This window comes from Pteronotus mesoamericanus, unplaced genomic scaffold, assembly GCF_021234165.1.
Source record: "Pteronotus mesoamericanus isolate MK-2021 breed Mesoamerican mustached bat unplaced genomic scaffold, CSHL_Meso_final contig_163, whole genome shotgun sequence".
Lineage (NCBI taxonomy): Eukaryota > Metazoa > Chordata > Mammalia > Chiroptera > Mormoopidae > Pteronotus > Pteronotus mesoamericanus.
The window spans coordinates 17,226,047-17,253,290 of NW_026555064.1; the positions used below are offsets into that span (position 1 = coordinate 17,226,047).

The following is a 27,244-nucleotide window of genomic DNA, read 5'->3' on the forward strand; positions in this document are numbered from 1 at the left end:
ATGAAAGAGGGGACATACGTGGAACCCCAACCACAGCGTCAGCCCACTGCCACACGAGCGTGCTTGCCTTCTGCTTTTCCCTCAGAGGTGCCCTCTCCTTAATTTCTTTTTTATCCAGACAGACACTATGGGTTTATATATTCTCATCTCTTCTCACATGGCTCTTGCTACCCACCACGGACCCTCTCTCTTCCAAATGTAGAGAATCCTGTTCCCTGTTTCTTTTTTTCACTTTCACATGTACGTGTATGTGTGCGAGTGTGTGTGTGTGTGTGTGTGTGTGTGTGAGAGAGAGAGAGAGAGAGAGAAGCTGATTGATTCAGAGTATGTAAAAAAAATAAAAGAAAGAAAGAAACTGTCAGAAAGTGAGCCAAAGGAAAGAAAGAAGAAAACCAGGGGCTCTGGTCACTGATAAACCAACTGATAAGCAACAGCCCCCTTGAACGAGCTTCCCGGGCTGCGGGAGCGGCTCATATTCCTATCATCTGTGTAACTCGCCTGCTAACAAGGGCCACTCTCTTCCCATTAGTTAGTTCTCCTCATTCACTGTTTTTGGTTGTATTTTTTTTCCTTTTTTATTTATTTACTTTTTAATGTACTTAGTTCACCCGTGAAGGTCCTTAATCTCTGAAAAGCTGCTTTTCAAAATTGCCTACAAAGGCAACGTGCACTTCGGTCTCATTAGGTGCACTTTCATTTGCTAGCATCTTCTTTCCCCCACTCTTTGGGAGCGCCTGCTCCAACGCAGCGCAGTCCGGAGAGGCTGTGTGCCGGGGGCTGCAGCGCAGGCAAGGTCTGATGGTGACAAAAATGGATCCTGACATTCAGCCTCTTTCTTAAGGAAGAAAAAATTCTGTCACTGATTTCTTCAACCACATTGTATTTTGCATGTCTTGGCTTAAAGAGATACTGTACAGAAATGTTTCATATGTCATGTAAATGGCACGAGGACTTGGAAGCAGCTTAACCGATAAGGCACAGAACTCCAAGTCAAAACCTCTCAGCGTAGACTGGGAAGGTCTACTTCTCTCTTTACTTCTTTTCTCTCTTGGCTTCTAGTACATGTTTCAATGAAAATTATAATCACCGACTGGTAACGTTACTCAGTGACCTGTGTGCTTTGCTTTGCAGTTGCTTTGTGGACTTGGGAGCTGGGCTCTTTGTTCCCACGGCAGAGGTGCAGTCACAGGCTGAGGAGGTCCCCTAGTCCTGGGTTAGGGCGGAGGCTCTCACGCTGGCCTGCTGACATTTCACACTGAACAATTTTTTTGTGGGGTGCTGTGTAGTGCATTGTAGGATATTTAGAGGTATACTGCAACCCCGCCCCCCACCCACCACAATAAAAAATGTCTGCAGACATTGCCAAATGTGCCTGCTGGGTAAAATCACCCCCAGTTGGGAATGACTGGACTGGGGGACTATAATATGAGAATTTTTAAAAGATTGGTATTTTTTTTACTTCTTATTAAAGATATGTACATGGAACATAACAACCAGAGTTGGCTGGGCTAGAGAGAAATTTTGAGAATAAAGAGGCTGAAGTTTAAAGGTGAACATCTGTTTTTATTTTTAGTGTTATATGTGAATTAAACCTAGCATTTTCTATACATCTTTTTTTTTATTAACTAAGCTTTTAGTAATTTTCAAAATATTGATTTATAGGCGAAAAAACCAGGAATCGTTTTTTAAAAGAATTTATCAAAATCCATATAAAATTAAGAGTAAAATTATATATAAAATAATGTAGAAAAAAGTTAATATAACTGAAGAAAATGATGATCTAAGAGATGTCTCATTTGTGGGCTAGAAAGCAGAATAATAGCATTAGAAATTAAGACTGCTGAGCTGATGGAAAATGCAGAGTGAATAAAATTATTCACGTTTATTGTCTCATTTACAGCTGAGACAAAAATAATTGGATTATGTAAAAGCCTAATGATAAATCAATCCATTGTTGTCATGAAACATGTTTAAAAATTATTTATTTAGAAATTATTTGGAGAATTTAGCTATAATTTTACTTACAATGATTCCAAAGATACTTAATTTCACAGGGTTTACTCAGAGAGTGAATTGACTGTGCTGCCATGTAAAACCAGATAATTTCAAAATGTTTTTCCTTATTCCATTCCTGCCCTTTAATATATAGGGTGGGCAAAAGAAGGTTTACAGTTGCGAGTACACAAAACAGAATTTATCTTGTATTGTTACTTATTAATTGTTGCATTATTTTCTACCTGAACAACTGTGAACCTATTTTTGCCTTACCCTGCACACATATCAGTGTTTGAAATAATTCTTGGAGAAAAGTATTTTTCCATTTCAAAGATACATTATCTTTTTGTTTTACTTTGCTTAACAGTAGGGGAAGAAAGCAATATACATTTTTATTAGACAAAATAGATCACAAAATTCCTTCTGTGCTGGCCTACCTAGCACTGGTCTCTGCTCTACACCAAGACAAAAGTGTTTAGAAACCAAACCATTCACATCTTTGTTACCCTGGCCAATGCCTGGGAAATGGTTAAGACAGATGACATTGGACTAGTGCCCAGCATCAGTCGGAACTCCAACGGGCTGTGAAAGCAAAGGACAGGAATTATGGGAGCAGTGATTTAAACCATGACGCAGCAGGCGGTCTCATCAAATGAAGTCACCGTTAGCTTTTATTTTACCTTCACAGTAGTGTAATTGCTGCTCTCTTGGATATGGATTAAAATGCCATTCTCGCTCCTTGTCCTGAATTTTACTTCCAGGCTGTTCACACCAAAAGGCTCCAGCACGGCACCGCGAAGGTTCTGTCTTAACAGATATTCCCGCTTCTCATTCTGGCTCATGTGGTAGTCCAGGCGCCCTTTGCCTTCCAGCGACAAGGCAGTGTCAGGAGTGGCTGCTGCAAGCCAACACGGAGAGGGGGGGCGAAGCACCCGTTATTTCTTACAGAGGGGCAGAGCATTTTAAAAAAGGACAAAGAAAATACGAACGCTTAGGATTAATGCCCCTCACTCCTCCTGTTGGAAAAATAACACTCCTCCTGTTGCGAATTATTGTATGAGTTGATTTTAAGTTAAGTGCTTAAAGCCAGTTCGGAACCATGAAATGTAACCCATTTCATGGCAGGCATCCATCACGTGGGGAATATTCATTAAATATTTGATACTTGATATAAGTGATAAATATCTGAAGAGACAGCCGCCTTTAAATTGGGGGGAAATACAAAGAATCATTATTTGTTGATAATGGTTCACTGTGTTTCCCAAATTTGTAAATGAATATGTTTTCATAGCTAACATGATTTACAATCTTTAAAGCCTCTAGCACATTAGACAGTTGAAGAAAAAAAGTGTACCATCAAATATTTATTTTTGTAACTAACTTTACAATTAGGGATAATCATGTAGAATTTATCATCATGTATAATTATGATATATAATTATAATTTATGATAACCAGATAAATTTTTCACACTACTGAAGTATGGAAGTTTGTTATAGAACCACGACTAAAGAGAAGACATAAAATGAGCACAGAGTGGTTTTAGCATTAAATGGTATACTTTAAAAAGGTAAATTTTATAGTAGGTTAGTTATATCTGTTTTTTAAAAAGACAAGACATTTCTAAAGCCAATGACTCTATATTATAGATATAATTGGGTTCCTATTTATCAAATACTCATTACTTTAAAAATATCATGTGTTAAAGTTATGTTTTAATTTTATACTAAATAATTAAAGACAATTATACCTCTGCTACCAACATCTTTTTGATTATAGCGTCTTGATTTAATCATGAATTTTTATTCATTCTTACATTATAATAGAACCAAATGACTTTTTAAAAGTAGTCAGTTAAATGCAGTGATTTAAGTAGTAAGCATTTATGTGAAAATAAAGCAATTTTTATAACAGAGAGCCCATTCGGGTTACTTAGTTAGTGGGACGCACAGCTTGAAATTAGAGAACGCTGCCGTCTAATGATGACTAGGATGCCGCAATGTCTTACTAACAGGAACATTAGGGTTTAGAAACAAGTAATTAATAAAATGATTTAAAAAGTAATATTCAAACCAATTCTAATCATTGAAAGTTAAAATCAGAGTATCATTTTTCATTGTAAGAGATGATAATGCATCGTATGATGCTTTGAGCTCAGTATTGAGTGATTTATTATTTACACTTTTCTACCAGGTATAAAATATTCACCAGAGAAGCGTTACCTAAAGGCAGATAACACGAAGCCCAAGTCTAATATATCCCCTGGCCTTGGATATTGCCTAGCATTCCAATAGGCAAACTAGCAAAAAAAAAAAAAAAATATATATATATATATATAAAATAACATCTTTATAAAATGGAAACTAATGATGCAGCTAGTAAATAAATTCTAAAGGGGCTTCACTCTTCCTTTCTCAAGTTAAAAATATAAATTTTAAAATGTCACTGTATTTCACCAATTATTGCCAACTTACTATTTCTAAGGTTTAGCATGAAAACATAATTTAATTACATAATGAGGGGCACGTATTTACACTCGTCACGGTTACTCTACTTTCCCGAGGAAGGTAAAGCGCCTGCGTACATTTTTCACAGTATTTGCCGGTCAGTCCTTCGGCGCAGACGCACTGCTGCCACGACCAGTAGTCCGTACACGTGCCGCCGTGCTGGCAGGGGCTGCGCGCGCAGGCGCCTTCCAGTCTCGGGCACCTGAAACAAGGTCACAGGGCGGGGAAACGGTTGATGTTTAAACACAAATGTTTATTCATCTGTTTGAACTTGCCTAGCATCTAATCAAACCGTGGCACATGACCTGCCTCACTGGCAAGGGAGAAGGTTCAACAGAATGGCAGCTTACACAGTAAAGAAAAAGAGATGATACTTTCTTCTGTAAGTTAATCCTTGCCCTGCCTGGTGTGGTTCAGTTGGTGGAGTGTCATCCTGCAAGGCTAGAGGTCACCAGTTCGATTCCCAGTCAGGGCACATGCCTGGGTTGTGGGCCAGACCCCCCGTTGGGGGAAATGCATGAGGCAACCAATAGATATTTCTCTGGCACACCGATGTTCCTCTCCCTCTCTCTCTCTCCCTTCCCCTCTCTCTAAAAATAAATAAAATCTCTTAAAAATTGTATTCTTAATTGAGCAAGACATCTTGGCCGCATAATCTCTTTAGTGAATGTACTCTCTGGGCTATGTCTCTGTTTATGGGCTCATCTTCTCCACCAGACAACTCCTACAGCTTATGTTCATTAAATGTCTACTCTGTGCCAAGCACTATTCCAAGCATGGCAATAACATGATGAAAAAAATATCCATGTGTTCATGAAATATTTATTTTTCTTTGTGGGGGAAATGGACAAAACCCAAAAATTGTACAAATGTGTAGTATTCAGAAAGAAGGGAGAGCTATGGAAAAATGAAGCTGGAGAATGGGTACTGGGAGTTTGGAGGGTTGCTGGATCGCTAGATTAGGCAGGAAAGGAAGGACCCATCATTCTTGTAAAGACCTGAGTTAGAACCAGGGGTGTCCAACCCGCAGCCCCCAGGCCACTTGCAGCCCAGGATGGCTATGAATGTGGCCCAACACAAAACCGTAAATTTACTTAAAACATTACAAGGGTGTTTTTTTTGTGTGTGTGATTATGTGTCACAATGTATTTAATGTGTGGCCCAAATAATTCTTCTTCTTCCAGTGTGGTGCAGAGACAAGAAAAGGCTGGACACCCCTTCGTACACAAAGTGAGAGAGCAAAGTCAGTCTGGGGGAAGACCATCCGGGGCACAGGAAAGAGCAAGTGAGAGAGCCCTGTGCGTTCGAGGAGCTCCAGGGCGCCCGGCGTGGTCCGAGAACAAGGAGGAGCGCACAGCTTTGCGGTGAGGAGTTCAGGGGAAGCCGATCGGGAAGGCCTGGCAAGTCAGGGTAAAAGCTGTCTTCTGGTTTTAAAATGGCATCTCGGTTGCTCGTAGATTGGATGTGACATTTGTCAGGAAGAGAGGAGATATGTCCAAAAGTTTTGGCTGAGCAGATAGAAGGAAGAGGTTAGAGAAGAGTCAGGAAGAAGGCCAGAAATTCAGTTTTAAATTTCAGTTTGAGACATTTGGTAGAAGTACACATGGCAAACTGAGTAGCACGTTGGATGTGAGGGTCTAAAGCTCCGAGGGGAGGCCAAGTTGATGATGCTGTTTAAGTGTCACCAGAACAGCAGTTAAAACCAAGGACTATAAAAAATGACTTCAGGAATGAATACAGACTCAAACTAGAAGAGGTTTAGGAGGGGAAAAGAAGGATCTGAGTAGCAAACCAGGAGTCTACCATGTGCACACACCAATAAAGAATTCTTAGGGGGAGAGAGAGGTGGGCTGGTCCTAATGTTGCCCAAGTCCAAGTAAGATGAGAATCGACCACTTTTAGCAAAAGAGGGAATCAGTCACTTTGAAAAAGAACAACTTTTCAAAGAAAGAAAGAAAGAGACTTAGGGTGGTAGAAAGAAAGGAGAATGGGATTAATAGTGTTTGTTTTTTTAATAAAATGGGTGAAATAACAGCACAGAGTGAGAGAGAAAAGCCACACCCTGTGAGCCGCAGCCCTGTTTTTAGGAGGTTTAGGGGCGGAGCCTCCTGCATAGAAGAGCCTGGTCTGGCGGGGGCGGGAGGAGGACTCCATTCACAACACAGGTCACGGGGTGCGGCTACAGGACACGTGGGCAGATGCGAAGGAATGAGCTTCGGGGTTTCCTCTGACAGCTTCACCTTCCTGAACTTAGGAAGCGAATTCGTTAGCTGAGAAAAGGATGCAGGAGGTGGTGGGGCATGATCTGGTCATCGAAGAGAGTGTGAAAGTGGTTAAATGAGAGGAATATAATATATTGCGAGGCAATATCATTGCCACACTAGAGGTTAGAAATCATGACTTTAAAGAGACCACAAACCGCTCAGGAGCAAGGATCTGCCGGGCCTATCATTTGCCTTTAATACCAGGCTGGGTGCCCAGCCCAGGATTTACAATAGTTTGCTACTCACTAGCTGGTGGACCTGGGGCAAGTGTTTAAGTCTGAGTAAGGCAGTTGCCTCACCTGTAAATGAAAATAATATCTACCTCACAAGATGGCTGTGAAGGTTAAATAAACTAATACTGTAAAATGTTGAGAACGGTGTTTAGCGCATAGTAAAATATCAATAAATGTTCGTCCCTATATGCATTAGATGAATCTGAAATTTAAAAAGTAAAAGTAAATCTTCAAATGTGGGAGCTTGGAAATATTGAGTCACTAAATCTCGTACTACTCCAACAGATCCAAAGAGAATGACATCATCACCTCAAAATAAGATATATTTAGAAATAAGACCCAACTTATGATGTATAAGATAAAATAATGTTTCTAGGGACACTTCAGCAGTCTTAAATTCAGAATCTATTATGACAAAGAGTGATGAAAAATTAGATACAAATTCTCTTTTTCAAGAGAACTCTATCTCAATTTACAAGTTTTCTGAGAAGTGATGAACTATATGCTTCACACCAAGTGCATAATTTGAGGGAAAGTTACTGTAAGAACATTCTTTATAAAACGCCACATATAGAAGCAGCAAATTATGTACATATACTACCGCTGTCACCTTTCTGGTAAGTAATTTGGCAATACATATGACTTAGATCTCTATGTTTTTACCTAAAAAGATGTTCACAACATATTTCAAGGTAAAAACATCAATATTTCCAAAAATGTTTGTGTGATCGTGGAGAAGGAGACAGAAGGGTGTACACCCAGCTATTTACAATGCCTGGCAATGAGACTCTGTATTTTTCTCTGCTGTTTGTTTCATCATAATATAACAGTACTATTTCATAACCAAACAATAACATATGGATAAATAAAGGCAAATGCCAAGTTGCATTAAAATACTTAAGTTCCAAACATTAGGAAGTATTCACAGCTTTGTCTTTGTAATGTTCTTTCTAGGAATCTCAGGCCAGAAATAGTGTGAGCAAAGAATTTTGTGAATATATATTATTCACAGGGTTATGAATGTATTAATAAAGCTGGAAACACCTGAAGTGCACAACCATGACTAAACCAGGGCATGTCTATATTATGGGACAGTCATTAACAGGACAATAACCTCAGAGTGTCTGTGGGTAATTAGTTTATAGGTTGCTTCATATTTTTTCTGAATTTCCCAAATTTTCAACATAAATTAGAATACTATTTAAAATAGAATGTTATTTTTATAATTCCTAAATCAATGCTGGAAACCTACCAATAATCAAATAGAAAAACAAAACTGTTTTATACTGTGCAATTAATCAAGTTATTACTTGTTACAGATGTATCAAGTTTTGCAACGTGTATATGCTTATATGTGAAACTATTTAATTTCAAGTACGCTTTTGTATACATCATTGCTAACACCTATGCATCATGATGTGCCAGTTTCCTTTCCTTACCTACTTAACATATAATCTTTACCATACCTCTGTAAGATAATCTATGCACACATCCATGCATACACATGTTTTTCCTTAGACTCCAGAAAATAGGAATTAACCTTTTAATTAAATATTACATGTCACACCAAGCAAAATTTCACAGCTATGAATAAATATTTGAAATTCCAAGCCATATAAAACATTTCTTATTTTTAGGGCTTTCGTCACAATAATGTCACCTTTGATGCTCAGTTATCACACATTTTGTGCATTTTCTTTAAAAGAGTAAGAAATAAATGGCCATACTGGTCTAGGATGCCTTGTGCGGCCAAAGCCTGGCTGGGCTCCAGTGGCCTTCCGTTCACGGCAAACTCCATGATGCACCCGACGAAATCGTGGCTTTCCACATGCCCTCTCCTCTGCAGGACCGGCTCCAGCGACCTGATACCTCCAACTGTGACTCGGTTTGGCTGAACGTCAAGAGTCCTCCATAAGAAAAGAAAAGGATATTAGTACCGACGTGATAGATTTCAGCAGAATGTTTCATTTGGGAAGAAGGAAAGATAACTTTTTCTGGCACGTGTTGCATAGCATGGTAAATGTGAGTGGAATGCCTTGCCGATGAACACATGTCCACCAGACACACACTACAGGGTTATTTAAGGTCTAAATAACAACACAGCTTATGGAAGTGATATTTGCAGGTAGTCAAATGGGGTGTATATAACAACGTTGAATGAGCAAAGAGCACACGATCAGAAAGAAGAGACAAGGCATTAGTAGTGACAGCTCTCATATTAATGTCAGACTACGCTCTTCCCTCACTACAGAGCAGACCAGGAATGCCAATGAGTTGATTAATGGAAGGACTCTGTCTCCATGTTTATTTTTCTGTTTGCTGCTATTTCTACTAAAATCACTTGTGTTTTAGATGGGGTAACGCTGTGTTCCAATTCGAGGCGCTACTGAAAAATATCTGTCGGTGATGGTCACACACAATGTTCAGATGTCCTAACCTTGCAGGACCCAAGTCACATGCCGCTGCTTCATGAGGCTTCTCAGAGCGTGGGCTGTGTTCCTCTTTCCTTTCTGTAGCTGTATTCTCGTTGCTACCGCTTCATTTCGCACCTTTCTTTCTACCCGTTCTGTACACTAATTGTTACCTTTTTATTCTACAGTACAAAAATCCCTTTGGAGAGGATGAAATATCTTAAGTTTCTATGTAACAGTATAATAAAATTACTTTCAAATGTAGAGTTTCCTTTTTAATGTCAGGTGATACTACAGATCAAACCAGTCTCTTCACTCACCAGTCATCGGAGATGGCCACGTTGCTGACAGCACAGTAGCCGGGTTCTTGGCTCTCCGAACACGAGTCCACGGTCAAGGAAGCCGCCTGCACAGCAAGAGAAGGAAACACTCACTGTGGGCTCCATGGCCCGCTATCCGCGTCAGCCAGCGCTGTCCACGGCCGGCTTCCATGTGGGCACGGTTTCGAAATTGTGATAACGTTTTATTTACTGTGATAAATACAATATGATAGTAAATTATAGGCACGTATTTCTTTGATATGTCTAAAACTAATATTGTGAAAGAATTACATGTAACAGGTAGGAAAGTGCTCTGCAAAATCTTCTCCAGCCCCCTTGTTTTATAGATAAGTCAAAATGCCCTTAACATCTCTTGGAATATTAGGCAGAGGCTCTGAGACAGCTTCCTGGGGTTATAGTCTTAATAAGCCTATTTATTCTACTATCCAGCTGGCCTATCAAAAGAAAGAGAATTACATTTCTGATTTTCAAAAGTCTTCTTTCGATAATATTTCATGCATATATACAAAAAGGTTTTGAAAACACAACGTAAATAGTATTACTGCAAGCTTTGAAGATTGTTTATATTTGCATTAAAGATACATTTTGAGATAATGTAAAGAAATAAATTAGATGTTCTTTTCATTTGTAAGAATCCTTACTTATAAGTAGCATATTACAGCATATTTATGTATAATCAAAGTATATTATTATAGATTGCCGTAAACAGAAACTCCCAATAATATTTAAATTGCAACTCATAGTAGCTGCTTTTGCATCCTAAGGGATGAATTACCACAAGACAAAAGCCTTCTGTCTGGTGAAACCCAGGAATACTCCACATGATCAAAAAACAAAGTCATTAAGTCACGGTCGCAAGGCCAAGAGTATGGCAGAAGTTAGGGTTCTCTCAGTTGCACAATGACCACTGGGGTTGTCTGCGGCCTAGTTTAAGACCAAGGGTGCTGGATACCCATGTTATCTGAGCTCTGCAATTTTGGTGCGATGCCCCTCCTTTGCTCCCTAAGCTGCGGTAAGTTCTGCAAATAAAGAAAAAACCTTGCATATTTTATTTTGCGAAATTATAAGTACAGTACTCACAGAGTGTGGTATTTCAGAACATGGTCAGTAAATCACAGGAAGAGGAATAACCCAAAATCCAGGAGGACTGAGGGTATTTCCCAGTGCAAACAACAAAGGGTCTACTGAAATTTATTTGAGTGCCAGAGAACAGGACTAATCCAACTAGGTCCTTCGGTACAGCAGAAGGGGAAACACAGTTAGTTGCCCCTGAGCAAAGCAGCAGGGGCCGACCCCCATGAGGCAGAAAATCACACTTAAGTTTTCCCTCAGTATCTGTGGGGTTAATTCAGGTCCTCCCGTGGATGCTCTTATATAAAATGATGGAGGCCAATGAGTACTGTGAGCCCTCTGCATGCTTGGTTTCCTGATCCTGGATCAAAAGAGTACAGGTGTTTATTTTTATTTTTTAAATCCACGTATAAATGGACCCACACAGTTGAAACCTGTGTTCAAGTGCTAGCGGTACTATGCAAGTACTAATTTATAGGAATGGTTATCATTTGAGGTTAATTTTAATAAAAGCAGAGAAAGTGTAAGAAGTAGTGCAGGGAGTTCAAGCAAATTGACCAACATTACCTGTTACTTACATGCAAAGTTATCTACCTGGTTTTCGGTCTTCCTGAATCAGGTCACTTTCATTATGTATAGAAATTATTCATTTCTTTAATATCCCATTTTTGTCAATATTGCATATGATTTTGAGGAACTGTCCATAAAAATGTATATTTAGAGGGGAGATTTGTAAAAGTATATTTTAAATACCTTGCATTTCAGAAATAATGGGGCCAATGTATATTGTGCATCAAATATTACTTGCTAAAGTATTTTAAATTATCTATTAGTTAATTATTATAACATATTATATGCTTCATACAATGAATTCTTAAGAGTAATGTAAATACTTTTCTTACCACCTTCTCAAGGAAATCATAATGCATTCCAACAAGACTTTTTTTTAGGTCCCATTTACTTAATGTTTTCAATAATTAATAATTTTTCCAGTGATCTATAAAATTGAGAGACATTCAATCTCAAAAGCAGTATTAGGGTTTCATGATACAATTTATGTGACTTCTGTAGACTATTTATTTCTAAAAGAAACTGTTAACACATCTTTCTCTGTGTATACTATGCAAAGTATCCAACCATTCCAGAGATCCCTAAAACAATAATGAGCTTGGGAGTATCACATGAATATTTATGAATGCCTCAACTTAGGAAAAACAACTTAGATAATGGTATTATATTTTAGTCAAACTTAATATTCAATATATTTTTCTTATTTTCTAAAAGTTTGGTGATATAATTCAAAGAAATCTGAATAGTAGCTCATGCAATTTAATCTTCAGAGTTGAATGCACTTTCTTTAATATTGAATTTTTCTACCAGCCCCACTGTAAAGTGAGGAGTTTCTACCCTGTCTATGAAATCATTCAAAGCTAAGAAGTTGATGGTTTTGCCAGTTTCCACTGAAATCCTTTTGAACTGTAAGCAGACGGACTCAAAATCTAATAGGGACCTTATTCTGGATGTTTTCAGAAATAGGAAGACGTTTTTCTTCCAACAGAAGTAACCATGACAACGGTGTTTTCTTCTACATGTAGCATTATTCAAACCTGATTGACTGTGGCCCCATGTTACAAACAAACTGGAAGAAATCTTTCTCTATTCCCGTGGGTCTGCCTCATAGTACCTTTTCCTTTGCTCTCTCTCTCTTGCTCCCAAAGCCTCAGGTGACAGAATCAAATGTTCATGAAATTTAGAGAGACCTTGGAGGTCCTCAGGTAAAATCATCTCTTCCACATACGAGTCTACTGACAACGCCTTAGCTATATAGGTATTTTACATATCCTTTTAGAGTCGGGGTGAGGCGGTACCTCCCGTCCCCTTCGAGGGTCACCTGTTAGTATCAGGAAATCATCAGCGTCTTACCATTCCTGCTCTCCGGGCAATCACGGTGTGAAAATGTCCGTCCGACACCTTCTTCATGGTGGTGAGCTTGTATGTACCGCTGCCTAAATTGTAAGAGAATCTTAGTCTTTCTTCAGCAATTTCAAGAGCCAAAAACTCAGCCCGATCCCCTGTCTGGTTGTCGTAGTTGTAAAGCAATAAAGCATGACTTTTAATCGTTGCAAATTTCACATAAATGTAGTTGTTATTGGGGTCCAAGCTGGGAAATTCCATGTAGGATAACTCCTCAAACCCGTAACTGTTCAGCTCGCAATGTTTCCCAAAGACACCTGCAGGTGGGGAAATTGACAAAGCGACACATCAAATTCCAGCGAAGTTGTATTAAATGACTTCGACTAACATATTTTGAAGTTAAAAAATGAGTTACACTTCCTACATTTTTTATTACTCTCTGATGAATACTATCTAAATTAAATTGAAATAGAATGAATTGACGATTTTTTAAAACACATAACAGAGATGATAAACTGGTTTAATTGCTTTCCTTTGGCCCATATCTCAGTATGCCCCATTTCTAAAAATTAGATTTAATGAAATGAAGTATATCTGAAGAGATTTCTTTCCTGGAAAACTTTTAAAATCAGTTGGTCAATCTTTTTAAAGTTTTAATATGCTGTAATTTTCAAACAAGGTACTTTCTTCAAATGATGTAGTTCTTAAAAGCAATTTGAATTCAGTTGAACATGGTAAATTTTGTTTTGACTTAAATCAGTACCTGTACTTGTGGTATTTTTAAGGGTCACAAAATTAGGGAAGGGAATCACTGCTTTTAGGGAAATAACGGCGTTTTTATCTCTTTCTTATTTCATGCCCACTTTGGGTATGTTATACCAGGCTACTTAGAAATAACTTTCTGTTTTTCCAAAATCCAGCATTCCCATTTGTTTGCACTGGTTCTTTTTCAAACTAGAAAAATGAGTTTTATTGATGTTACAATGCTATGCCAAAATTCTTTTCCCACAAATATTAGTAGACTGTAGCAAATGATTGGAAAATTAACCCATGCCAATACATCATGACTCCTATTAGCTTGCATAGGTTTCATTCCTTAATTTTGGCTGCACAGCTCTTGTAAATGCGTTACATTTAGAGTTAGGGAATTGTTCGGCCAGAAGGAACCAATGCCATTATTTTACAGAATATTTAAAACTTGCCTGAGGCTATAGAACCATGGGATTCAGAGCCAACAATTGAGGCCACATCTACTGATTGCCTAGTTTTGCTGAACCACAGCCTAGTAGCTGCTATAAAAGCATGTGTTTATTACCTTTTCTCTTTCTGTCAGGGCTGAAAAAATATTCATTGTAAATGAGTAGAAATATATATAATTTATATTTAATCATTAACTGAAGTTAAAGAAAAGGCAAAGGAATTTTTGGAATTATATTATTACATATCATATAGCATACATTTATATCATCAATATATCTGTCATACAGTATTTATATTTTATGTTGTATCTGTAAGGTATATTCATATACAATAAAATTTTAAAATTTATTTATATTAAACATTTATTATACTTTATGTATGCAAAAGCAGTAAACAAAGTTAAAAGAAAAGAAAGCATACGAACTAGATTATTGAAGAAAAATCTTTACTATGTGTTCCCTCAGGTCTCTTCTTATTAAATTTTAATAATTCTATGGAAATGTGCTTAAAATTATATATTCATATATGTAGAAAGTACATAGATCCCAGAAAGATATCTACATTTTAACTGAAATTAACACTATATATTCAAACATAAAAATATTTCTTTATGGAACATTTCCTTTTAAGGAGTTGCAGTATTGTTTCTAGAAAAAGGTAAATTTTTGCTTTTGAAATATAATAATAAAACTTAATGAGGATTTTAAAACTGCATTTTAGGTGAAATGCCACAAGATAAACCTACATAAAAGTTAAGAGCAATTATTAAAATTACTCTAATCAGGGATCTTTTGTATGTATACGTGTGTGTATATATAAAGTTATACATATATACATATACATGTAGCTTGAATTATACAGGCTTTCCTTATAAAGGTCTTCAGCACTTGGTTATTTTTCTAGAATATAATCTAAAACAATCTAAAATTTATTAAGAAATCCCAACAACCAATCTTTCAATGTCGAGAAGGTAAACAGCGCAACACTTTTTCCAGCTTCAACAACAGTCTAGGTCAGACGCTGCTCTCCAGGCCGCAAGTGAATTAGCTGCAGCTGCGGGACTGAGGCAACCAGGCCGCCATTTTTATCTGTGATTCACCTTGTTCAATTGAAAAGGAAGAGACATTCTCCTTTAATTCTCTCTGTCTCAAATCACGAATTACTGTTTCGAGGGGTTTTTTTGTTTTGTTTTATAAGTGCTTCTGTTGTTGTCTGATTGTACCTAAGTTTAATTTTTTTAAAAATTTGACCACTGTTAAGAACTGGGAGAGAAATCTGTACTGGCAGCCACATAGGGTCCACCTCTGTTTTAATTTACATGGTTGTGCTATTCCCCTTTCCCCCAGGAGCTCTGGGAGGGTGGGGATTCCCAAACACTTCCACCCATTAGGTAATGACTGGGGTAGCAGCTACACCGCAGCAACAATTTGTTCCAATTAGTATCAATTACAGTCCTCATATTTGCAATGGAATGCAAAGGAATCTCTAAAAATGTAAACAACCTGTGTCCAGTCACTTGAAATCATTTTTCCACTTTCCACTCCAATCCCCTTATCTTTTATTCCAAAACTTAAGTTAAACCATGAAACCTGGTTACAGTTCCATACGGAAAGCAGCAACCCTTTGGGAGTATAAAATATCGCTGAAGGAAAGAAGTTGTAGGAGATCTAAAGCTGTGGTTATTTTGACCATGATCTACCTTTCTCTGTTTCATGAGAGGCATTTGTGAGAATCTCAAATAAATTTTAAAAAGGAGGGATACTGTGAATGTCATCCTGGACTGAAAATAAAATTTTCCAGTCACTCTATCACCTTGGAGTAGTTTTGCTTTGTTTTCATTTTTTGATTTTTGATAAAACTCTCAATGTCTGGGCCTCAGAACCATTGCTAAAATGCATGGCTCACAATGAGATATTTTATATTCTGTTTTTCTTTACCATTCTCTTGATGTGCTTTATAAACACAAAACTACTATATTTTGCCATGTATAATATGCACTTTTTGCCCAAATTTTTGAGGGAAAATAAGAATGCACATTATACATGGGTAGTACCTGAAATACCTTGTATCTGTTCTTGTGAATTGTGATTACTTGTTACGTAAAATTTCTTGTACCATAATATGTTTAAAAATAAATGCAAAAACTCCTTTATACTACAAAAAAAAAGTTCCGAAATACAAAGAAACTGAATTAAAAAATTAAAACAAAAGATTTTTTTTCCCTGAAAGTTTAGGCCAAAAACGTGGGTGTGCATTATACACAGCAAAATACGGTAGGCAGAGTCATGGACTAACTTGAAAATGGAGTAACGGTACATTTTAATGGTTACTAGAAACCTCAGATTATTTTTAAGTTCCATTCTTTACTATCCATTAAGATTCACTTTTCAGGTCCACAGTAGTATGTCCAGGGAAAGACCAGGAAAATATCCTTCTCCTCTTGCGCTTATTGAGGGTTTCTATCCACTGCAGGGCACCAGGAGATGGATACCACAGGGTGGAGAAAGTCAGCCTTTAAATTACTGGAATAATCACAAACCTACTGAGGCAAGCCAAGTAAACACAAAAGCTTCCTTCAAAGATTTTCTCATAGCCCTCACCTTTTGCAGTGCAGGGCAACACTTGAATGACACCTGGATGGAATCTTCTAGTTCATTTCACTATGGTGAATATATATGCGTGGGTACAAAAACAAACAAAAAAACCTGTAACAACGTTCTCCCTCAAAAGAATGCAGCATGAATTTTTGATTAGTTATGTCGATACTATCTACAAAAAGCCTATCGTGAAAGCTGCATAGTTATGAAATCCTAATACAAGTGGTTAAGGTAAAAAAAAAAAAAAAAGCAAAACAAAACAAAAATCATTTTGACAGACCATTCTTAAAGTTCTGAGAAGAGAATGATATTGAGTGGTGGCTGGAAGATTTTTTCCTTGATAGGTTCTAGGCTAAAGAAAAGGCATCCATGAATATTGCAGGGGAAGTGACCTGAGAACACATGGAATTCAGTTATCTTTAGTCGATGATTTTTCTGGTAATGATCAAAGCCATATATTCAGTGGGATTTCCATAAATAACTTTTAAGAATATTAAGCCTTTGAGGCTTTATTTTGCCAAAATCTTCTGTGTAAAACACTTAATATTTTCTTAATCACACAGGCCCACAATAGAACAAAACTGATGAACCGTGAGTCGAAACAGAGGGATGCTTCGCACAGTTGGCAGAGCTGCACTCACCGAACGGGCAGTGGCAATAGTGGGACGCCACACCGCTTTGGCAGGAGCCGCCATTAAAGCAAGGGTTGCATTCACAGTGATTGACTGCAGATTCACACATCTTTCCTGAAAAGCATCGAATTCAGTTTTAAAAAATCATACGCATAAACATATTAACATCACCACTCGCAACCACATATAGAAATCTATCCTGAGAAATTACATCTTGAAGAAAAGAAATATAAGACCATTTTACTTGACATGAGGACGTTGGAATATTATCTCAAGAGTTCAAAATCTTATCTAGTTGTTCCATTGTAAAGACATGCATTGTAATGTTAGGAAATAATTGATATCTACATCTTGAAAGGAACTACTGTTTTCAGAGAAGTCACAAATGGTGAACGTATTTAAATGTTCTCACTCAACTTATTTTCTTTTTTAATTTTTTTAACCTTTATTGTATTTTTTTCTATTACCATTTTGTCCCCTTACAACCTCCCGCTCCCAACAATCCCCACGCTGTTGTGCATGTCCATGAGTCCTTTATCCTTTTTGCTTAATCCCTCTTCCCCCCAACTTCCCCCTCCACTGGCTATCATCCCACTCCATCCATGAGTCCGTCCGCATTTTCCTTGTTAGTTCAGTGTGTTCATTAGATTCCACATATGAGTGAAATCACATGGTATTTGTCTCTCTCTGACTGGCTTATTTCACTGAGCATAATATCCTCCAGGTCCATCCATGCTGTTGCAAAGGCTAAAATTTTTCTTCTTTTTTATGGCTGAGTAGTATTCTGTTGTGTCATGTCACTACATTTTTCACATTTTATAACTGCAGAGATTTCCTTGACCCAGATTTGTTAAAAGGAATGAATTTCATTTAGCTTGCCAAACTACAATCCTTTCACTCCCAAGAAATATCCCTTAACTTAATGCATGCTTACCTGTTGTAGAACAGAATGAAACATACGAAAACACATCCAATATACTTTCAAATGCTTATCAAGATGTATTCTTGACCACGGATTATGAACACTTTGTCTTTCAAAAACAATAGTACCTGAGAATCAAGATGGTGGAGGAGTGAGTGGAAGTCACACTAACCTCCTCCCAGGACCAATTTGGAATTACAACTAAATTGTGGAGAAATCACCTGGAACAAATAACTGAACAATAGCAAGAGAGGAGCCTTGTAACCTAAGAGACAAAAGAATCAGCTTTAGTGCAATCTAACTGGTAAGGAGTGCAGTACAGACTCGAGAAGGCAGGCAGGGTGTCCACAAGTGGCAGCACCAGAAGGATATTGAAACGGCAAGATGAATCCTCCTAAGAAGAGTGGGGTCTAAACCATAAGTGGGGATCTCTAGCCCACAGCACCAGAGCCCAAAAAGTACACAAAAAACAGCCAGCTGAGAAAAGCAGCAGGGTTGCTCTCTGTCAGAGACAGGTGGCTGGGGACGCAAAGAACTGTTTAAGGAGCCAATGCATACATTTTTTATTTGCAGCCACTTACCCTGGGCTCCAGAAAAGGTGGGGGCTGAGTGGGCTAGAGACGCCTGAGGAGAGACTGGGGAAGGAGGCTTTGGTGAGAGAACTGTGAGACAGTAGCTGGCGGGATCTCAGGGCTGACTCATCCCCCATGCAGCAGCAGCCATCTTGCTCAGGCAGAGACCACTCCCCCTGAGCAGCAGCAGCATCAGAGGACCCAATAGCCCCGCCCCCAGGTGGGATCCCACCCTGCCCTGTGCTGTCTAAGCCACCTGCTAAGTTCAGAGTGCCAGGCACAGTCATTAGATCCCTGGTTAAAGGGGGCACAGAGAGGTCTGGAGACACTTGAGGAGAGACTGGGGACAGAGACTTTGGGGAGAGAATGGAGAGAGTAGCCGGCAGGATCCCAGTGCTGACTCCTCCCACATATGCACCAGCATGAGAGGACCCAATAACCTCTGCCCCGCCCTGAGCTGTCTAAGGCAGCCTGCTGAGTGCACAGTGACTAGATTAACAGCTGAAGGAGACAGCCACAGACAGTAGATTCCTGGAAATCTCGAACAGACTGCCTAAGGTCAGACAGGGACAACATCTGACATCATCAGAGGCAGATTCAGAAAGTAAAAACAGCCATCTCCTACCATAGAAGTTCACACCACAAAGTCAGGAAATCAACACAGATCAATTTAAGAAGCAGAAGCAAAAAAGAAGAGTCTCACAAATAATGGGAAGACAAAGAACTACCCCCCACTTGAAGGAGAAGGAGGAATCCCCAGAAAGAGAACTAAATGAAATAAGGCAAGTAAACTATCAGATATTGAGTTCTAAACAATGGTTCTAAGGAAGCTCAATGAGCTCAGTGAGCTCACAGAGAATTAAGAAAAACTACGGGGAAACTATGAGGAACTTACTGTAAACTATATCGGCATGAAAAACGACATAGAAACTATCAATAAGAGACAAGAAGAAATGAAGAATACAATTTCTGAATTGAAGAACACAGTAGAAGGAATCAAAAGCAGGCTAGATGAAGCTGAGGACTGAATCGGCGAGCTGGAGGACAAGGTAGAAAAAAGCTCCCAGAAAGAGCAAGAAAATGAAAAAAGACTCAAAAAGAATGAAGAGGCATTTAAGGAAATGCAGGACAACCTGAAACGTAATAATATCTTTAAAATAGGGATACCAGAAGGAGAAGAGAATGAGGAAGGGATAGAGAACCTGTTTGAAAAAGTCATGATGGAAAACTTCCCTAATTGGAGGAGAGAAAAAGTCACACAAGTCCAGGAAGCACAGAAGGGTCCCATTCAAGAGGAACCCAATGAGGCCCACTCCAAGACACATCATCATTAAAATGGCAAATATCAAAGACAAACAGAATCCTAAAGGAAAAAAGGGAGAAAGAGGTAGTAACATATAAGGGAGCCCCGATACGGCTAGCAACTGACTTCTCAACAGAAACCCTGCAAGCCAGAAGGGAATGGCAAGAAATATTCCAAGTCATGAAAAGCAAAGGCCTGCAACCAAGACTGCTCTATCCAGCAAAGCTCTCAATTAAAATGGAAGGTGAAATAAGGAATTTCCCAGACAAAAGGAGGTAAAAAAAATACACCTCCACCAAACCAGCACTGCAAAATATGCTAAAGGGGCTGCTTTAAGATGAAGAAAAAGTTTCTACGAATACCCAGTTCCTTTCAGAGTTGTCAATACTTGATATTACCAATATTTTTAATACTTATGAATCTGATTGTGACAATGATGTGTTATTTTAATTGTCCCATTACTATTTGTTGAAACTAAACCTGTTTTTGTATATTTCTTGCCTATTTCTATTATTTTAAAAAAGCTTTAAATGACTTTTTGGTATTCTTTATCCATTTATTGATTAAAGATTTATAGAACTTTTTTCCGTAAAAAAAAAAAAAACAACAACTATTAACTGTGTTTTAGATGTGTTGCAAATACTTTCCTATTTTATTCCTTGTCCTTTAACTTTTTTTATATGTATATTACTATATAGTCTTAAATGTTTAATATAGTCATATTGTCAATATTTATAGCTTCTGGATTTGAATATTTTACTTCAGGTCATGAAAAATATTAGTTCTATTTTCTTCTAAAACTCCTTAGATTCTACATATTGATTTTTAACTCACCTGAATACTTCTTGTATAATGTGTTAAAAAAATAGGGCTCTATATTTGTTTTATTTCAAGTAATAGTGGTTTATGCACCTTATCTGTTGAATAGGCCTTATTTTACCCATTGATTTGAAAGATCAACTTAATCATATATTATATTGTTAGACAGATATATATGTTTGTTTCTGGAATGCTCATTATATTTCATTGATCTACTTGATTATTTCTGTACTGGTGTCATGTTGGTTTTATTGCTGAGACTTTATAATAGTTTTAATTTTTTTTAATATTTTATAATTAACTTTGACATTTAAAAAATAAATAAAATCAATCTGCATTTAAGAAAGAGAGAGAGAGAGAGAGAGAGAGATGGAACTCCTACCTTTTGCAACAACACGGATGGAACTGGAGAATATTAAGCTAAGTGAAATAATCCAGTTGATGAAAGACTAATACCATATGATCTCACCTATAAGTGGACTCTATTCAACAAAATAAACTAACGAACAAAATAAACCACAGGCATGGAAACATGGAGCAGACTGAAAGTGACCTGAGGGGAGGAGGAAAGAGGACTATGGTGGAAAGAAGGGGAAGGGACACGTATGAATGGCCCATGGACATGAACAACAGAGTCGGAATTGACTGTGGGAGCGAGCGGTGGGGGTGGGATGGGTAGGGGGGTAAAGGAGGAAAAATTGAGACAACTGTAATAGAATAAACATGATTTATAAATTTAAAAACAAGAACAACAAAACCAATAGTACCTAACCAGCATATTTTTCAGCTTATAAAGACTTTTCTCATACACCATCCCTTTAAGTCGACTCAGCTGATTGTGACCGGGTGCCTATGATGAAGCAGGCATGCGAGCGGCTGCAGATGTTGCAGTCAAGAAGGCGGTCAAGTGTCTTAACACAGCATTTCCATGTTAATGGGGGGAAATGGCATAGCCAACAGGAAACATCTCCATTCACAGGTGAAGTCTTGAGAAGAGGTCCTGGGAGGCTAATATCCTGCTAAAGGAATGATAAAGCTACAGCACAGACCAATGTGTAACACGTATGATAGGTCCACTCTCATGCCCAGGCTCCACAAGGCTATCGTTGAATAATGACTTGACAGTCACATTTGAGCGCCTAATGCCAGTCCCCTTGGTTTTTGCGGTCGTGGTGGTGGTATTCTGTCCTTATGTAAACTTAAATGTGTTTTAATATCGCCGGATTACTATTTGGTCAATTATATATTATTGTTATTAGATGCACGTGGTAGGTAATTATTAGAAGAGTTTCTAGTTTCCTGATCCTAAGAAAGGATGTGATGTCACTGAGGTCTTAATTCCCATTCAGTGACAGAAGCCTTCAATGATTTATCTAATTAGAGTCTGTGTCTGTAAAGCTCTTTTCTACTTCCCAGCATGCTCACACAAGTGCTTTTATTAAATGTCTCATGAAAACATGTAAGTTTGATGGGCACAATTAGACTTAAGGTTGAGCATCAACAATCCACTTCATCATAAAAACTGCTTTAAACATAGTCAAGGTTTGTGTTTAATTTGGTTCTGTTTTGGTGGCTTGATTATGTAGCCACAATGTTTCTGGTTTGAAATTTCAAGTGTGAGTCAGACCTCATGACACGGCTAACAAACATGTTCCTCTGCATCATGGGGTCACAAACACAGCATTTTTTCCTTTATAAAGAAAATTGGGAACCTCCTTACAAGGCAAAACACTAACAATTTCAGAACACCTTCCTATTCCAAGGGGAAGTAAGGAAAATAAACAAGTTACCAATTTAGAAGCACAGAAATTACATTTTAAGTGTTGTAGTGATGTGTTACATTGGAGAATCAGGCAGGACAACATTACCGTCAGCCTGCAAAAAATTCGCGGCCAGAGAGATGCTGTGTGGAGGAGAATTCTCTCCTATGGTGTTTTCCAACTGGATTCAAGACAGATTATTCTAAAGAAGGGGATTTTTTTCCTTAATAAATATCAGTATTGCCAACAGAGAATAAATTAAGACCTACTGGCTACACTTCTGATTGTTTATTCGCCATGAGGAAAGTCACAACTTACTTCTACCATTTTTTTCCTAATGTAGGGGGAGATATAACTGTCCCATGTGTTATTGGATTAAGTAAGGCTCCATATTCTTTTTTTTTCTGTATAATTCCCTTTAGAGTTGTGTTAACAGTAGCACGTATAAAGTAATTAGATTAATATGCTTTTCAAGTGTGGCCAGTATAACCTTTATATGGTGAACCTATGAGTGGGTTACAAAATTGCAGGTCTCACTCTGTGAAGACTGGAAATGGGGGAACAAAGGGTGGCCACTGTAGGGGACACTGTCATTACATTCTACTCAAATATTTGGATAAAAGGTCCCTAAGAAAAATAAATGCATATAAAAACCCAAATCATTAGTCCTATACCCTCAAGTTACCATCCGGTAACTGTGTTGATGCACGTTTCTATATCCTTTCTGAATCCTGTTAGAAAAGACTAACTTTTTAAATGTTGATTTAGACAACAAAAAACAGCAACAATCAAAGAAATTTTAGGGGCTTTTTGGGGGGGATTTATATAAATTGTCTTATTTACCCCTTAAAAATGAGATTTTTAACACAGACATCCGAGTTTAAGTATCAACTAAAGGCTGTTACAGTTAATCCAAATGGAGGGGTGGAAAGAAACCCAATAAACCCAGAAAAACTCTGTATTAAAACATACAATGACTGCAAAAATGTCAGAAGAAGCCACAATCTAAGAAAATATTACTTTCAGAATAAACTTCTTTTAAAGGTTAAAATAAATTATCAGTAGAATATGACTCTTAGGGTATACAACAAAATAAACATAGTAAGAGAAAAAAAATCAAATTTTCATTTAAGCTTTAAATTTAAAAGTGTTTTATTTTCTTATTTTTCCTTGGTAGATAATTATCAAAAAGTGCAAGAAATGACTTTGGTAGGAGTCAAATAAAGGAGTTTACTGTTAAGTTTGGGGGGAAAATGGTCTTATTTGTAGGGTAGTAGTGTATGTAAATTACTTACTATTCAAAAATTTAGTTTGAGGACCCATTTAATTAGTAATTTTTTTCACAATAGTAAATTTGATAGTAGTTACCATACTAGAAATTAAGTTTCAAAGACAGTTTGAAAACTCAATTGTTGCAATTAAAATTATTATCAAAAGGATTTTTTTTAATGCAAAGGGAAAGATGTCATAATTTTACTTCAAATCAAAAGGAAGCTCATAAATTGCACATTTCTTGGGTTTGGAATATTCATGCATGCTCAATTACCCAATTAGAACTCAGCAACAAATTGTGTTTTGTTCTGCACCTGTCCATCTACTTTAATTCTAGTGTTGATGACATAGTGATTACCAGGGAATGCGGCAGTTTGAATTATTCTAAAATGCTTCTGGTAAAAAATAATTTGATGTGTTGAAGCACTGTGAAACAAAATCTTGGATCATTAACTTAATTACTGCTGCAAATCAGTTAGCAATATTTGTCAGTACCTCGAGGCTTGGAAGAGACTCACAGGGCCTACCCAAAGCCTGGCGCCCATGCCCTGGACCTCAAGGAGTCTGTTTCCATTAGGATACGTGAAGGGTCAGAGCAGCTGTTTAGGAGAATAAAGTGATCTCGCTGCGCTGACGTCCTTCCGGCACGTTATTTATCACAGGTAGGAGGAGTCAGGCTTCCGCAAGCGTAAGCGTGAAGCACGGAGAATGTGCATTGTCGACGATGAAAACGGATGCAGGATAGGAGGGCACGGGGCCCACAGGATTTCCAGGATCTCGGCAAGCTTACTGAAGGAATTGAGTGCACGCCTTCAGGCTCAGAGGCAGGTGTGCTGGAGTGCTGAGCACAGGTTGAATCTGTTGTGATTCAGTAGGATGTGTATGGAGTTTCAATTGTTCTGATAGCACATTTTAACATCAGGTTATGTAGAACTGAGCTAAATTTATTCACACCAGATAAAGTTAGCCATCCTGTGAGGATATGATGATTCTGTTATCCTATAGTTCATGTAGGCTTTATTTTAATGTCACATACATACATATGAAATATATGTCTGTATTAGGTCACCACAAGTATTTTTGCATCTCCTATATTTATACATAGAGATGGGAGATTATGTGCAACCATCAAAGCCTATTTATGTCTAAACTAATTTCATTAAAAATATAATTCCATAGCATATATACCCTACTTGTTCTGAATATTTATGATTATAAATTATTTTAACAGAAAGTAGCTGCTTTTTGCACACTGTGACATGTTTCTTCTTACTGTAAAACACACAAGGAAGACAGTTCACCTACATATCTTGATCAAATAGCACTACACTTTTTATATCAAAACAAACCAAATATACCATGTTTAATAAGGGCTGCTCATAAGAAGAGCAAACAGGGAAAAGACTGTTCTGCCTTTGTATTTTAAAGCACACACAAATACAATCTCAGCGAGAATACTGGTCATTCTACATAATGACCTACATAATCTTCAGGAAAAGCTTATAAATACTTGCTTATTTTCTGCGGAAAGAAGAAGCATTTAAGCTCTTACAAATCTGTTTCTAATGCTTTCATAGGTTAATGTATCACCTAAGGTAAACTGCCTAATTCCCTCTTGGAAATGAAATCCAAACAAGCAGCGAGCCTTTAGCCCGTCTTACACATATGAACGACTGCCCTGTATCTCACAGAGAACGTCGCTTCCTATCCCAAAGGTTTCCTGGTCACATGGTCACTGACGCCATTCCTGTATGACTGTTGTGGTTTTAAGAGAATGCCTCTTAGTTCTTACTCCCATCTTCATGAATACAAACGTTTGCCAAGTCTCATAGTAGAATTGCTATTGCACGACCTGTATCTAACTTTATACATCTGGGAAAATATCCTGTTGATACTGTCAGGTGACACGAGAGCGATGAATGGACAAAGTTCCTCCTCCCCTGAGGTGCCAGGACTTGCTGACACCACAGCTGACACGCCCCCAAACATGTGGCAGAGAACGGGAAGGATCCAGCGGCGCTGCAAGCTAAGCCCGCGATGGCAGCCCCAGACGGAGCGCTGCGCTCTGCCTGCCGCGCTTTGTAGCTCCGGCCCTGCCTTTGAAGAAGCTGATGCTGGGACAGGTTGCCAACAGTGAAAACCGGGGGGCAGGAGAAAAGCATGCTGGGGTTTACTGACCATCGCTGCACTATCTGGTCAGTGGTCTGTTAAAGGCAAGAAACGTTCATTTGGGAAGGAAAAGAAAGCCTGGCATTGCAGCTATTTAGCTGTTGCTCTCCCCAGGGCCCCTGAACTCTGAGGCATGGATAACCTGTAAGATATTTTCTTTTGACTTACTAAGGCTCATTGACGACCGATGTAATTTCTAATATTTCTAAACTTTGTGAAAATCTGAAAATTTATTTCTCGCATATCCTAGGCTACAGTAAAATGTATTCATCTTTTATTAACTAATCAGAGCTCCATTTAGTGATAGAAAAATTAAATTATAGGAAAATCTTCTTAGTAATGATACATTAAGTGATTATAACTCCCTTCTGTTTTTTCCCCAGTAACTGAAAAGAGAAAGAGATCAGAAATAGAAGCTATACACACAATTTCATTCCCTCTAAATCATTCATTCAAACATATCTTTATCCCATATTTGTTATGTGACCCTATGGTCACAAATTTGAAAATAAACTTTAAAAACATATGTATATCAGAAATAAACTGGTGGCAATATAATAACTATATCCCTTCATATCTTTTGGTTGTAGTTGTTCCATAATTTGAGTTTTCATACTTTCATCCTTACAGGATATTCTCCACACAAAATCCCTGTCCAGCTAACGCTTTAACACTCCCTGGGGAATTCTTAGGCTAAAGTCTCTTGGTCTGCATCAATTCATACATAAGCCACTCATTTATAATCTTTAGCACAATTTCCAGCTTCACATGAAGTATGCAGTGGTGTGGACGTGTGTCTGTGTGTGTCAGCGTGTGTCTTGGAGTATGTGTGTGTATTTGAATATGTATGAATATGTGTGTGTGAGTGCATTTGTGTGGTGTGTGTGTGTGTGTGTGAGATGGGGCATAGTGGCTGAGAATTATTTTAGGTCAAAATTTAAGAAAGTCTCACAGCTCCAGTTCCTAATGCCACAGACTTCAAAAATCACTGGCAGGGGAAAGTCCACCAAAATAAGCAGAGTATGAAAACACTGGTGCTTCGAAATAATTCTGATGACCCCAAAATATGCGCATCAGCACAGGCTTTGACGAAGGCTTCAGTAAGGACCTGGTTCTTGGTTAATGTTAATAGGAGTCAAATGTAGCTAAAATGAGTATTTTAAAAAACTCATGTTCTGAGACACACGTGCTTAAGCGTGAATCCTGTCTTCAGGCTTCTTGGCTCTGATGAGCTCTCCTAAGCATTTGGTGCATGAGCTCCA

General features: G+C 38.0%; 1 protein-coding gene across 1 annotated transcript in view; it reads right to left on the bottom strand.

The window, feature by feature from the left end:
• Positions 1-27,244, bottom strand: part of FAT4 (FAT atypical cadherin 4) — a 144,861-nt gene that overhangs the window by 6,005 nt on the left and 111,612 nt on the right. The window contains exons 10-15 of the mRNA XM_054563375.1: positions 17,175-17,279; positions 12,746-13,053; positions 9,731-9,816; positions 8,727-8,906; positions 4,580-4,704; positions 2,676-2,893 (exon numbers count right to left, since the gene is read on the bottom strand). Of these exons, the coding sequence (XP_054419350.1) occupies positions 2,676-2,893; positions 4,580-4,704; positions 8,727-8,906; positions 9,731-9,816; positions 12,746-13,053; positions 17,175-17,279 (1,022 nt within the window). The remainder of the gene's footprint in view (positions 1-2,675; positions 2,894-4,579; positions 4,705-8,726; positions 8,907-9,730; positions 9,817-12,745; positions 13,054-17,174; positions 17,280-27,244) is intronic.